This window comes from Elephas maximus, chromosome 22 (assembly GCF_024166365.1).
Source record: "Elephas maximus indicus isolate mEleMax1 chromosome 22, mEleMax1 primary haplotype, whole genome shotgun sequence".
Taxonomy (NCBI): Eukaryota; Metazoa; Chordata; class Mammalia; order Proboscidea; family Elephantidae; genus Elephas; species Elephas maximus.
In genome coordinates, this window is record NC_064840.1 from 51,941,414 (window position 1) to 51,956,818 (window position 15,405).

Below are 15,405 nucleotides of genomic sequence, written 5' to 3' on the forward strand. Positions count from 1 at the left end.
CACACAGTTCATTCCAACTCATGGTGACCCCATATGTGTCAGAGCAGAACTGTGCCTCATAGGGTTTTCAATGGCTGATTTTTGAAAGCAGATCACCAAGACTTTCTTCTGAGACATTCTTGAGTGGACTCACACCTCCAACCTTTTGGTTAGCAGCAAGAGTGTTAACTGTTTGTACCACCCAGGAACAACGTGATTTGAGGGAAAGTAAAAAGGCCCTTTCTCCCATCCTTGCCCCTAAAGAAGCTTCCTAACCAATATCAGAAAAGTTGCCCTACCTTCTGCCTCTGTTGTTCCATCTGTGCACTGGGGAAGATTACAATAAAAAAAAAAAAAAAATTGCCATCAAGTCAATTCCGACTCGTGGGGACTCCATGTGTGTCAGAGTAGAACTGTAATCCATACAGTTTTCAATGGCTGATTTTTCAGAAGTAGATTGCCAGGCCTCTCTTCAAGATGCCTCTGGGCAGACTTGAACCTCCAACCTTTCTGTTAGCAGCTGAGTGTGTTAACTGTTTGTATACCCCAGGGACACTGGAGATAACAATAGTTCTTCCTTACAGGAGTATTGTGAGCATGAATAAATATGATAGAGCTCCTAGCACAGTGCCTGGCACTTAACAGGAAGCCTCTAAGGTGTGTCATTACCATTGCAATTATTGGTATTTTGTTTCTTTGGATTAAAAAATTGTCCCTTCCTTGAGAACATCTTTGAAATACAAATCGCCACTGGGAGGGAGGAAAGGTTGAGTGACTAACACTTCAGTGGACTTGCTTTCTTCGTTGTTACAAAGGGCACTGGGTGCAGACAGAGAACAACATGTGGGTAAATGGGTGATAGCAAGTATCAGGTGAGGCTCCAAGAGGATTTTTAGGCCACGAGCCAGCCCCTTGCCCTACTCTCTGTGGGTATCAGAAATTCCTAATCCCATCACCCCATGGCATGGCAGCCCCCGCCTAGCTCTGCACTGGGCAGTGTCTTCCCCAAGCATAGTCCATTCAGGGAGGGTTGCCAGATTTAGCCAAAGAGGGGAGAAAAAAATACAGAACACCTAGTTAAATCTGAATTTCAGATAAATACGAATAATTTTTTCTAGTATAAACATGCCCCATGCAATACTTGGGATAGACTGAAAAAAAAAAAAAAAAAATCTGTTGCTGTGGAGTCAATTCCAACTCATAGCAACCCTGTGGAACAGAGTAGAACTGCCCCATAGAAGTTTCCAAGGCTGTCATCTTTACGGAAGCAAACTACCATATCTTTCTCCCATTGAGTAGCTGGTGGGTTTGAACTGCCAACCTTCCAGTTAGCGGCCAAGCACTTTAACCACTGTGCCATCAGGGCTCAGTGGGATATACTAACACTAAAAAACTATTTGTCATTTATCTGAAATTCAAATTTGACTGAGTATCCTGTATTTTATCTGGCAACCATACACTTAGGATGCCTGAGGCCCAGGATTTGGGAAACAAGAGCGTGGGAATATGCCTCTGACCACTTCCCTCAGCCTCTCCCCAGTGCCGTAAGCTGTGGCCTCCTTGCCCTGCCACTAGGCCTGTTCACACTTGCCCCAGAAGATGCACCTACCCCTATACTCCTGTGTTTTCTACCCTTGAGAAGGGACCCCGCTGACTTCAGCATTGACTGGGCTTCTCCAGGTCCCAGCCTGGGGACAGCTCTCTCACACTCTGCTCAACCTCCTGGATCTAGGTGTCTAGGTGGAGAGAGAAGCACCCTGGCTGTCCTCCCTGCCCCTTGACCTCTACCACAGCCAGGGAAGGAACACTGTTGCACTGAGTGTCCTGGGAGCAGCAGAGGAGATGGTTGGGTTGTGGGGAGAAGACTGAAAGAGTGGCCCAGGCACTTCTGCTAATCTCAGACCCAGCAGCTGAGGTGACCAGATGTGAAAGGAAGGGAAGCATTAAGGCCTCAGTCATGGGGTCATGCAGGAAGAGAGGGGTGGGTGGAGGAAGTGGGCAGCCCACCTGATTGGGCATTTCCTTTCTGCATATGAATGAGAAGGCAGAGTTATGATAAATAAAAGACACTTGAAGGAGACCCAAAGGCAGTCTCTTACTCTATCTGAGTTTTTAGTCTAGCCAGACATATTCAAAGTGACCTCTTGTCCCATTGTCCTCGGGGGAGCAGGCAACCCAGAAATTCATGCTACTTCCCAGCTCTGCTAATATCCAGGGGCTGTCTTGCCAGCTAGGAACCAGAAGGCACCCCCGGCACTATGCCCCTTCAGCTCAATGGCCAAGGTCATCCTCTGCTGTCTCCACTCAGGCCGCTCCCAGCTCTGAAGTCCATGATTCTCTCTCACTGCCTTCCTGTGGTCTGTTTGTCCTTCCAGGCGCTTGGAATATGGAGAGATTTCTGAGCCGCTTTCACTTCAATGAACCGGAAGCATCCACCCAGTTCTTGACCCAAAGCCACGAGGACTCTCCTGGAGGAGGTGGGAATGCGCCTAAGGGCAAAGCAGAGATAACTGCATCCCAGGCCTTAGGTTCCCTCTTCCAGGTGTGTGCCTACCTCCAATGGGCTGGCCTCTGAATAAGGAACCACTTATCTTTCAGATTAAAGGAAAACAAAATATCATCCAAGGTTGTCTCATTTGGTGTTTTGTTTCCTTACATGTCTTCAAAAACCAACAAGAGAAAATCAAGCAATGCCTGGCACTGGGGCTTGGAGCTCTATAGTAAATGCAAGTGGGGGGGATGGGGCTGGGGATAGATTGTAGGCAGGAAGAGGGTAGGGACCTTTAGCTCTGAACTGTCACTGAGTCACTGTGTGCCCTTGAGCAAAATCACTTATTCTCTCTAACGTTCCGCTTCCTCGGCTGTGAAACTGAGGTGGGAAGAAGAGGCAGAGTACAGCTGGTGTATCGCCATGGTCCTTTCCAGCTCTGACATTCAACAACATTCATTTAACAAGTATTGTTGCTACCTATCATGTGCCTGACCTTCTGCTAGCTGCTGGGGAGATATCAGATAAACAGGGCAGACAAGATACGGTACTTGCCTCATAGAGCTTACACTCTAGCTGGGGAGAGAAACAGGCATCAGACTAACGCAAGCAAATTATAACAAACTGTGATAAGTGCTATGAGTGTGTAAAAGGGGGCTGATTTTTGATGGAGGGGGAGGGCTGAAGGCTCAGGCAAGGCCTCTCAGAGGAAATGGTGTTTAAATTCAGGACGGAAAGGCTGGGTAGGGTTAACTAAGTGTCTTAGTTATCTCGTGCTGCTATATCAGAAATACTACAAGTGGACGGCTTTACCCAACAGAAATTTATTTTCTCACAGTTTAGGAGGCTAGAAATCTAAATTCAGGGTGCTGGCCCTAGGTGAAGGTTTTCTCTCTCTGTGGGCTCTGGAAGAAGGTCCCTGTCCCTTCCAAGCATCTGCTCCTGGAACATCTTCATGTGGCTTGGCATCTCTCTTCCCCCATCTCTGCTTGTTTCACTTGATTTTTTTAATCTCTTTTATATTTTAAAAAAGATTGACTCAAGATACACCCTACCCTAATCCTGCCTCATTAACATAACAAAGATAACCGATTCCCAAATGGGATTATAACCACAGGCACTAGGTTAGGATTGACAACACATATTTTGGGGGGACAAAATTCGATCCATAATGCTAAGTGAGTGACAGCAGGGCTGAAGAGCATTCCAGAGAGAGGAAACAGCACCTGCAAAGGTCCTGTGGCTGAAAGGGACATGCATGACATGTTCCCTTAAGTCAAAGGCCAGGAGATTGAAGGGAAGAATTCAAGGAGGAGACTGGCTGAAGAGGTGGCAAAAGACCACAACATGCCAGGCTTTGCAGCGATCTTCAAGTTTTAGAGTGGCGGGTGCAGTGGGGAGAAGAATGGCGTAATCCGATTTATGCTTTTGAGAACGCTACGAATAATCCCCAGGCTATTCCTTTTCTCCCAGGAAAGGAATTTTGGCATCTAACTCCCCTGGACCTCCTCCGGAGGTCACTTGGCTCTCCGACCCCAACCTCTGGGAGAGACCTCTCTGTTATGGTCTCACAGCCTGAATCATGCATGGCTCCCCAAGCCACCCCCAACCCCTACTCTTCCCAGCTCCAGTCCTCTCAGTGCCTCCTCCCAATTTCCCCCTCAGCTCAGCTTCCCTCCAAGAGTTAATAACCCCCCTCTCCTTGGCTAGGGTGACTCATGTGCACACAGGGCTTTGAGATCCCCAGATGAAAGGGGCAGGCTGCAGCTGGGCACAGGGTTATTACCTTCTTAGCACCATGGTATGTTCAATTGCCTCATATGCACGCAGAAGTGGAACAATGAATAAGGAAAACTGAAAAAGAATTGATGCCTTTGAATTATGGTGTTGGCTGTAAATATTGAATATACCATGGACTGCCAGAAGAATGAACAAGTCTGTCTTGGAAGAAATACAGCCAGAGCGCTCCTTGGAGTGAGGATAGTGAGACGTCAGCTCACGTACTTTGGACACGTTGTTAGGAGAGACCAGGCCCTGGAGAGGTACATCCTGCTTGGTAAAGCAGAGGGTCATCAAAAAAGGGAGACTCTCAACTAGATGGATTGATACAGCGGCTGCAACAATGGGCTCAAACACAGCAACAATTATGAGGATGGCACAGGAGCAGGCAGTGCTTCGTTTTGTTGTACGTAGGGTTGCTATGAGTCAGAACCGACTCGAGGGCACCTAACAACAACGCCATGCTCCACATTCGCTGAGAGGCAGAGGAGCTCTGATCCAGGCTTAGCCCTCTTGTAACTAGTTGGAAAATTTTAGCCTTGGGAAGCTGAATAACGCAATAGAGTGGGAGACTGAGTTTGTGAATGGGCTCCCCACTCCCACTAATAAACTCGTTCTCTGCCCAGGTGATGGACACCAAATCCTTGTTTTCTAGAACAGCATTTGATACCAGCCCAAAGCAAAAGGAACCCTAGGCCACAGGAACTCCTGAAGCTCCTCCCTCCCTTCTACCCCACCAGGCAAAACATGCGAGAAAAGCTAAAATAAGAAGGGAAAAGGAAGAGTCCATTTGCAATGTCATAGAAGGCAGCCTCCAAAGGGACTTTCTGGGTATGTGTGAACCTCACACTCCCTGGGGCCTTCTCCCCAGCCCCCACCTCCACCAGACAGGAGTGTAATTGGCAGCTCCGGTTGGTGCCCAGGGCCGGGATAAATAGAAGGTCAGCTTCCTCAAGCAGCCCCAAATGGAGACATATCCTCCCCTCTTCTGCTTTTAATTCCTTGTGGCTAGCATGTTTATTTTGGGTGAGGAAAAAAAAATCGGATGTTTATCCTTCGAGGAAATTATCGGCTTGCTTTCATTCCTTTTTTTTTGCCCCCCACCTTTCTAGTCCTCTGGTGTTTTGGGCTTTTAGTTCAGTTGCAGGAGAGATCCCCACCCTCCTGCCCCCAAAATGTGAAGATAAAACAAAGCTGACCCAGGCTCTAGGCCAAAGCCGTTCCTTCCACAGGTCGATCCCTGGAAGCCACAGAGAACGAGGTCCCAGTGGCAGAGAGGGGAATCCTGGAAGCCAGGGAGACATTGGGGGAAACCCACCCTGGACTCAATTTTCTGCTGCAAAACTCCTTGAGCCTTTCACCCCTTTCTTTTCACTGGCTTCTCTAGGGAGAAACAAGAGGACAATGCGAGTTGCTTTGAGACCTGTAACGAAACAGCTAAGGAAAATATAAGGGAGTGTTAATGACCCCTTTACAGGGAGAGAGAGAACAGACGTGATTATTACCATCATCATTAGCAGATACCATTTACTGAGCACTTTCTACATACCAGGCACTGTGCTGAGTGCTTTGCACGCATGATCTCCTTTACTGCATTCCTATACTGCTTCACAGCTCACAGGGGTTTCCTACATATTACCTCATGCATTTGTCACAACAACATAATAATGTCAGTGCCATTATTCTCATTACATAGATGAGACTCTGATAAGCTAAATAACCTACTCCCTGTTTCCCAACTAGTAATGGTGGAATCTGGAGTTAACTCAAGTCTTCTCACTCCTAGTATTAGAGGTAAGCAGCACTCTAATTTTACTCTCTGGCCTACATAAAACGAATACCAGGCCTTCTATTTACTCAGGAGCTGGACTGAGCCAAAATAGGGAGAGCTAGAAGTTCCAGAAGAACCTAAAGGAGGCTCCCCCAAGCGTCTGCCCTTCCTCCAACTTCGGCCATCTGGACCAAGTGTGATTTGTGGGGCTTTGGGATATTCATGGGGCAAGGAACCAGTTCAGTCCAGAACCATTACCACCACCGCCATCACCACCACCACCCCTGCCCAAGGCCCAGACCATGGAACCACCCCTCTCCTCCCAGAAACACACCTGTGTGATAAGTGCCCTTAGGTAGGGAAGCAAGGTGGGAAAGGAAGGAAAGCCATGTAGGAAAACTCCCTGATGTTGATGAGGGGGATGATGATAAGGACAGTGATGACTGTGAAGAGGAGGAATCCAGCTTAGGGCTGAGCAGCCATGGGATGGGAAGAAAACCTGGTATATGCATTAAGTGGTGCAGTTTTAAAAGCACAGGTTTTCTTACTAAAAAAAAAAAACAAAAAAACAAAAAAACACTAGCAGACCTAAATTCACATCTAATTTCCACTACTTAATAACGCTGTGATCTCAGGCAAATTTCTTAACTACTCTGGGCCTGTGTCTCAACTGTAAAAAGCAGACAATGAAAAAAAAAAAATGGAAATAAGTGGCTTCCTTAAAAGATTTATTGCCATGATTAAACGAGGTAGCACGGAGGATTGCCCTAGCACAACGCCTGGCATGTATGTCTCCTCTCCTTCCCAATCCCACCTTACCTGTTCTCCCCAGCTCCACTAAGCAAGCCACCAGATGTAAGGCTTAGGGTAATGGTAAAGAGCCATCTTTTCCAGGTGAGAATCCCTCCCAAGAGACCCATCATAGCCTCTGCGGCCCCAGGGAAAGGACCAACTGCCAAGGGAGCCTCAAATCTCAGCCCTACAACCCCCTCCCGAGCAAAGCAAAACATGGAGAGACTTGGATCAGGAAAGACATCCCAGTTCCTTAGCAACTAACAAGCATTTCTCTGTAAAGACAAAGACCCTTCACTCAGAATGCTCCCTCCTCCCAGCTTCTCCAGGTGTCTGATCCTCTTTGCAGAAGTGGGCTAGGGGCTGCCCGATCCCAGGATGTCCTGCCCTCCCCTCTTGGCTATCCTGATGTTACCTGCAATTATCTCACAGCACTTTTCATCCTGGTTATAATTAACTTTCCCATCTACCCCTAGGAACTGCTGGGAAGCATGTGACACACACACACACAGGAATGCCCATCTCTCCCTTTCTGAGACTCTCGGCTCCATTTTACAGACCAGGAAACTAAGGTTAGAGAGAGGAGCCTTGGTACTTAGAAGGAGAAAAAGGAACTGGAGAGGATAGTTCAGGAAGAGGAGAGAACACGGCCTCTTGCATATCTTGGGGAATGTCGGGGAGGGGGGGTGGTGGGCAGGAAGGAAAATAGGCTTTTGAAAGAACTGAGGAAAATCACGACAGGACAGGCCACCTTGGTGCCACCAGATGCAAATTGTCCTGCTGAACACAGAGGGGACATTTGAAAGAGAAAAAAGAAAATATTTCAATAGAAAAAGAAAGGAATAGAAGGTATCAGAAAAAGTAAATAGAAGAAGAAGAAGAAAAAAGATAAGGACATTTGGTGTGATGGAGCTGAAGGAACCCCTGACCAGGAACAGAAACCTGATTTTAGTTCCAGCTCTACCATTCAGGGCTGTGTGACCCTGGGCAAGTCAGCCCCCTCTCTGGGCCTTGGTTTTCTTCATCTGTAAAAGAGTTCGGGAAAGGTGTTCTCTGAGGCCCCCTCCTGCTGAATCCTGAGAGTCCATACAGCTTCTGTTGGGAGCGGTAGAGAGAAAGCCACCACCGCTATCCCTTTGGCTTGGAGGTAAACAGAAGCTGCCAGAACTGGGTAGAATGAGCATTCTTGGATTTGAAAATGGAAAAGAGTCGAGTGCTTTTGGCTACAGGATCCAGTAAACCCTGGTGGGAGGCCTAGGTTTAAGCAAAGCACACAGATGTGGGGATCTAGAGACCACAGGGTTTCAGGAGAGCCCATCCCCAGAAGCAGCAGGACAGACCCCATCCTCTCCTAGGTCTAGGCCAGAAGGAGCCTATTCAAAAGACTCCTCCATGCCTAGTAGAGGGAAGGAGCACATGTGGTATGTCTGCACTCTGGGCAGAGAGCAGAGGCGTAACTTTAGGGTCTCCAGACTGTTCTGAATGAGGGCAGGACACAAAAGTGCCCTTTCTTTTTTTTTTTTTTTCCTTATGGGCTGAAGTCTGCCTCACTGGCATAATTCCTCTGGGCAGGGAATAGAGGGCTAAAAGGAAAGGGGCTGAACCTGTCAGAAAGGCTGGGCTGGCAGGGCCCCAGAGTTCTAGCTCTCATTCCCATCCTCATGATGAAAGCAGAAAAGCGGGCTGAGTGCACTTCCTTTAGGGCCTGGAGAGCAATGGCACATTGGCAGCACCCTAGAGGAGTCCCAAACCCTCCACCCGCCACCACATCCCCTGTCACACCCACACACACTCACACACATACACAGAAACAGCTGGAGGTATGCATTCAAATCACCATAAAGAAAGTGATACTTGCATACACACGGCAGCTGGAGGGCCAGCATGCAGCAGACAGTCTCCAGTATTTACAGAGGCTCAACCGGGTGCTAACAAGTGAAGGGACTACAAAACAAACTTAGATGGTCTCTGCCCTCTGGAAGCTTTGACCGTGGGAGAGAATATGGGCAGACACAAAGCCTATCAAGAGTTGTGTGCTTGTGAGGCCTATAGAAGTTCAGAGTCAGGAGAAAGACAGGCTAACAAGGAAAAGAGAGGGAAGCATTTCAAGCAGGGAGGGGATGTAGCACCCCGTTGGGGGGAAAGGGGCTTGAGGAACAAGGCCTGACAGGCCTGTGAGGGTTCTTGACGTAAAGGCACACAAAGCAGCTGCTGGGCCATAGCCAATGCTCCCACAGGTATACACAGACCCACATCTGCAGCTCACTAGCATACCCTCAATCCCTGATCCATGGACGGCATCCCCAGTCCAGCATTTGCCCCTGTGGAGACCGGTCACCATTGCCCAAGGCTCACCTGTCTTCTCCCACATCCTTAGCACCAGGCCCTGCCCATCCACAAATACTCTGCATATGTAAATGTGCACACACATACTTACATACACCTCTACTGTACGCATCCTGCACACACACACTGTAAATACAGCAGCCCACACAAAATCACATGGTGTATGTACTCGCTAGACACTCCAGGGTATCAACGCTGCCAAGCTCTTTCTAGACATCCATGCAAGCTCTGTATACATGCATTGTTCAGCACGGGCAAATGTGAACATATTATTTGCATGTACATGCTATCTCCGTATACGCACTCCCACTTCATTCACAATCTACAAACACACCAGCCACCGCTGACAGACATACTAACCTTGGATTACACTCAGGACCAGACAAGGACTAACCACAACTCTCACTTCGCAGTCTCCTGATGTGGCAAGTGGATTTTTGGTGGCAGTGGAAATTGTGCGTATGTGGTTTTTTGTTTTTTTTTTCTTGGGGTGGGGGGAAGAGGAGGCAGAGGAGGGAAATCAGGCCTTATAATCCACAAAGAAGGCACGCAGACGCAGCCTTACCTCTGGCCCCTCTCTGCTACCAGGCCAGGGACAGAAGAAGCTAAAAGTGGTTGGTCTGAGTTGCTAAATTGGTCCTTGGCAGTGAGGGGAAACGCGTCAGTTCCCTGGGGAAGTGGCCGAGACCAGGGCAGCCACAGGCCCCTGGGCTTCTACTCCAATGGAACAAAAGTTGCTCAAATAGATCTGACGCTTTGTTTTCGAACCCAAAATACCCTGTGGCAGCCGCCGGAAGTGTGACCGCGGGAGGGAAGTGGGGCAAAAGGAGAGGATTAGTTTGAGTTTCCACTGTGGCAACTTTTTCTTTCGTTTGGGGTCTAGAAGAAGCGCTCTGCTGCCGTTCTGAGACAGGGTTTGTGAGTCAGGGAAGTGCGACTCTGAGATTTAGGGCTGGGGTACCCCAACCACAGTCACCCTATGCCCACTCCCATCCCTGCCCCAGAGGATTTCTCTGAAGGCAGCCCTGGTCCTCTTGTGCCATCAGAAGTACATCTCAGGCCACCTGGTGGCAGGGCGGGAAAGCTGACCCAGGGAAGAGGGACTGATGGCAAGGGAAAGGGGCCAAGTCACAGGTGACTTTGACTTCAAAGACCTGACTTTCCCTAGTAGACTTTGAAGGATCTTTTGAAAATAAATATCCTATTTACACAGAATTTTCCAAAGAGCATGCAATAAATTAGGCCATAGCTAGACTAAAACATAGACCCAGATATTCAAATTCAGCACTTCAGTAAGTCAGGGACACCAATACTAAGCTCCAAAATGCAAGAATTACTGCATAAAACAGGATCTTAGCCTGCACTCCATCACTCTCTCTCCCCTTAGCCTAATTTATGTTTTCACTGTGGCACATACCACCACTTCACATTTATTTCTTTATTATCTGTCCCCACCCTGACCACACTGTTGTTGTTGTGTGCTGTCGAGTTGATTCCGACTCACAGCAACCCAGTGTGACCGAGTAGGACAGCCCCCAAAGGGTTCCCTAGGCTGAAATCAGCAGAGCAGATAAAAAAGTAGCCAGGTCTTTTTTCCTGCAAAGTGGTTGGTGGGTTCGAACTGCCAACCTTTTAAGTCTTTAGTATTCCCAATGTCTGACACGCAGTAGATGCGCAACGTGTATTTGTTGAATGTTGACAAAAATGGGACATGAGAGGTCCTCAAACAGTTCCATCGCCTCATAAATCAACCAGTCACCGTCCAATCGATTTCAGCTTAGCAGACCCTGTGTGCGTCCGAGTAGAACTGTGGGCCGCAGGGTTTTCAACATCTGGCTTTTCACCGGCAGATCAGCAGGCCTTTCTTTGGAGGCTCCTCTGTGTGAACTGGAACCGCCAGCTTTTATGTTAGCAGGTGAGATGGGGTAACTGCACCACTTAGACTCCCACCATTGCCTCACAGACTTTTGAATTAATTCCAAACTGCTGAGGCCTGCTGTAGGCCAGACACGGGGCGGGGGGGGCAGGGCGGGGGGGAATACAATAGTGAGGAGAGAAAAATCAGAAGTGGTGCCTGCCCTACTGGAACCTATAGGAGAGGGGAACTGGCAAACAGATATTTATCAAAGAATTACACAAATAAAGCAAAAAAATTAAGTAGAATTACTGGCAAACTAGAAGTGGTATTCAGGAGTATCACCGGGAAGGCCTTGCTCAAGGATAGATGGGGTTTAACTGCAAGGACACAGCCCCTGCCTTTAAGGAGGAAACACCAGAAAATGGCGAAGTGATGTGCTGGTTACGACTGCCACGGAGTTCGGGTGGACGGGCTGCCGGGCGGCGCAGGCCGCCCATCCTTGCCCCCTGGACACAGGACATTCGAACTCGTCGCCAGGGAGGTTGAGCGGCGCGGCCTGCGGCCGGGCCCCGCGCTCTCGGGCCTGTGAACCCGGGCGGCAGTTCAGAGGCGGCCGCGCGGCCTCTGTCCCTGAGTGATATTTACCGGATTTAATGACGGCAGGGTAATCACCCCAATGAAAAACTCCCTCCGGGCTCGGGGCAGCCAGACGGCGATGAAGAAACCGGGAGGCATTTCGGAGCCGCCAGTGACTCACTCTGAGTGTGCACGGGGCCGGGCTGCCACTGGGCGCGAAGGGCGCGCAGGCTCCCTGCTCTCCTCGGTGCACGCTCTGGTCCAGCGCCGCCCCTGGAGCTCCGGGAGCAGAGGCCGCACGGCGCGCCCTGGGCCTAAGGTTCAGGGGTCCACCTCTCAGGGGCACCCGGACCTCTGCCTTGGGAAACCCAGGGCCTTCTGGGCCTGACCTGGCTGTCCTCCAGCCAAGCCACGGGCAAACCTGGATTCCCCCACTGCCACCCTCGGACAGGCTGGCGGCTGGGACTTCTTTCTCTGCGCGGGTCCCCAGCACTCCTCTCCCACTCGTGACCTCAGCATGAGGACGAGGAGGAGGTCACGCTTTGGTGTGTTCAGGGCGCCCAGGAAGATCCACTCTCCTAGTGACACTTTCTCTGCCAGTGCCTCAGTTTCCCTAACAGAGTAGCAGTGGCTACAAATTTTCCACACCACCCCCCACCCTGCCCCCGGGTGGCAGGAGTATTAATTACAGTTTGTTACTTGCTTTGAAGATGAAAAGTGCCAAGTATTATTACCACCCAATTAACAGGGCTATTAGCCTTGGAGTTTGTATTTGATTAATCCTACCCTCCCCCCAACCTGGGCTCCATGTCACCCCCTGATGCCCCTTCTTTGGACTCTCCTAGTCTCGTTTCTTCCTCGGGGATTTCACTCAGGGGGTTAGCCCACTTTTCTGATCCTGCTGATGGCGTCAGGAATGAGGCCTGGTAGAGTGTCTGGAACATTCATTCTTCAACAAACATTTATTGAGCACCTTCAATGAGCCAAGTTCTATCTGCTGGTGACACAGCAGTGAAGGACACAGACCCACACTCTTGACTTCCTGGAGTTTGCATTCTAGTAAGCGCCCAGATGTCTGAATGAGATCTAGCTTATATTCAGGGCTGAATTCTGTCTCCCACCTCTCCCTCTGGGACTCCTCATTTATCCATGCAACAAAAAAAAAAATGATGGGGCCTCCTATGTGCCTGGTACTCTTCCATGGAGAGAGTCCAGAAGGACAGTACTAATAGGTTCTACTTTTAGATAGGAATGAAAGAAATAAAGGTAACCTGAAGAGGAGGGGGAAAAAAATCACAGCTCTGTGCACAGAGCCTCCCCTTCCCTTCTTTTCCCCACTCCCCTCTCCTCCTCACTTAGCTTAGTCCCTCCTCAGGACTTGATCAAGCCCCACCTCCTCTACCAGGCCTTCCCCTTTCCTTGAACGACTTCCTCCCAAACCCTCAGTGGTCTTTACCCACTCTGACCTCCTTATCACTCTTGTACACAATTGTTTCTGCCAGAGTCTTACTCTTCACTTCACATTAAACTTCCAGCTCTCTGATAGCACGAATCTAGTCTTCACTTTGTTTCCCTCCTCAAAGAGTGCCCAGGAAGTGCTCCGTAGATGTTTGTTTCATTGAACTCAGGCTGCTAAGCCCCAGACCTAGGATGTCCCCCTTGAAATGGAATCCCAGTGGACAAGGGCCTCCCATGCTGTGGGGGTGGGGGATTAAGAAGTAAAAGAACCAGGAGGGAAGGATGAAATGGATCAGGCTCCCACTCAAATCACCCATAATTCAGAACTATCAACTTGGACACGTGAATTTGGTCGACAACCACTTATTGAGAACCTGCTGAGGACAGGCACAGTGCTAACTGCTGGGGATATAAAGATGAATAAGATACAGTCCCTGCCCTCAGAGAGCTTGTCTATCATGTCTTTTCTTTCATTAACTTTCTAGGTGATCCTGGGTCATCCAAAACCCAGTGCCGTCAAGTCGATTCCGACTCCTAGCGACCCTATAGGGCAGGGTAGAACTGCCCCATAGAGTTTCCAAGGAGCGCCTGGTGGATTCGAACTGCCAACCCTTTGGTTAGCAGCCATAGCACTTAACCACTACGCCACCAGGGTTTCCCCTGGGTCATGCATAGCCCAATTAATTCTGTACTCTCTGAGAGAGAGAGAGAGGGAACGCACCCCTTCTCCTTTGCGCTTCTACCGTGGACCCTGCCTGGGAAGCTCATGCCTTCAGTCAGGGCTTCCTAGGCAATATGCAGGCCTCCAGTGGGTTATAACTGGGCCAATAGTGATCCCTCAGCCCTCAGGGTGACAAGATGGGGCTGGGGGCAACGTCGGTCCTTCACCCCAGTGGCTGTAAAAAGTTTCATTTTCTATGAGAATTACAGCACCACAAAGGGAAGCCCTGCTTACGCTACCCGGTGAAAGAGGATGCTCATACAACTCACAAGCGTCATGAGCTGCTGTACGCAGGATCCCAGATTTTTCACCCTATTAAACAGCAAAAAAGAAACCAAAGAGTCTGCCCCCTACTCCTCACTCAGATGAAGGAGGCAAAGGGCCAGGTCCTTTCAGGCTAAGGAGGGCCCCGAGGCTAGGAACTGATAAGAAACAAGGATCAGGAAACTGCAGCCATCTGGTGGGGGAGGGGGAAGGATGTACCTGCCAACCTTGTGGACTCCACATCTGTCCCATGGGTAATGCTGGTACCCAGCAAGAGGCTGGGTGTGTGGAGAGCAATGGGAATGAGAGCTTGCTCTCATCTCTTCTCTCACCTCTCTCTCCCTCCATTTCTGTCACTCTTTCTTTGCTCCCCTTGACTGCCTCCCCCACTGCCCCCCCCACACTCACACCTTTTCTAGTTCATTTCAAATCACAAAGTTCCTCTTTCCAAAAAGCCCCATCCCCAGAGAGCTCTTTCTGCAGACACCCATCCCTCCCTGCTGACACAGGGGCTGTCCCACAGTAGCCCCCAGGGGGAATGACAGGCCCTCTGAGCACATGACTCCACTTACCCTCCACACACCCCGTAGCTAGGACAGCAAAGTTCCCATTACAAGCCCTCACCCCCCCCCCCCCCCCATCTATTCCTCCTTCTCTGCGGGCTCCAGCCCAAGTCCTACTGAGTCCCTACTGAGGCCTCTACCTCAGGCCTCCTCCCAACCTTTTCTGTGATAGGATCAGAAGCTCATGGAAGGAATTTAGAGGTTACCCAGTCCAACCCCTTCCAGAAACCCAGGAACAAGAAGGGCCTGGCTCATAGTCATATAGATGATTTATGGCAGAACCTGGAACTCCCGATGCCCAGGCCAGGGCTGGTACTCACTCCACTTACCTACACACAAACTTTTCTTAAGTCTGCCCTTCTGTCTTCTCTCCCTCCCTGGCTCAGCCCTGCCCCGTGCCCTGGACACTCATCCTCTGGACCACCCATGATAGTTACTGGTATATTGACAGGGGTCTCCAAGAGGATCCACTTTGGGGACTTTGAGCCCCCCAAACAAATGTCACTTTGTAACAAGGCTTTCTCCCTCTGGTTACCAGATGTTGTTGTTGTTGGGTGACTTCAAGTCGATTCTTGACTCATGGCAACCCCATCAGGCAGAGTAGAACTGCTCCGATAGGGTTTTCTAAGCTGTAATCTTTATGGGAGCAAATCACCAGGTCTTTCTCCGGCAGAGCTGCTGGGTGGGTTTGAACCCCCAACCTTTTGGTTAACAGCTGAGCTCTTAACTGTTAACTGTTGCACCACCAGGGCTCCCTGGTCATCAGACTTTCCCCTAAGTTGCTTGAAGTCTGATCAAAACAGCCTGGTT

General features: G+C 49.7%; 1 protein-coding gene across 2 annotated transcripts in view; it reads left to right on the forward strand.

The window, feature by feature from the left end:
- The window catches only part of PEBP4 (phosphatidylethanolamine binding protein 4), a 277,583-nt gene extending 274,987 nt beyond the window's left edge, over window positions 1-2,596 (forward strand). For both annotated transcript variants that reach the window (XM_049866494.1, XM_049866493.1), the window contains exon 7: window positions 2,355-2,596. In XM_049866494.1, the coding sequence (XP_049722451.1) occupies window positions 2,355-2,554 (200 nt within the window). In that variant the 3' untranslated portion in view covers window positions 2,555-2,596. The remainder of the gene's footprint in view (window positions 1-2,354) is intronic.
- Window positions 2,597-15,405: the final 12,809 nt, after the last annotated feature.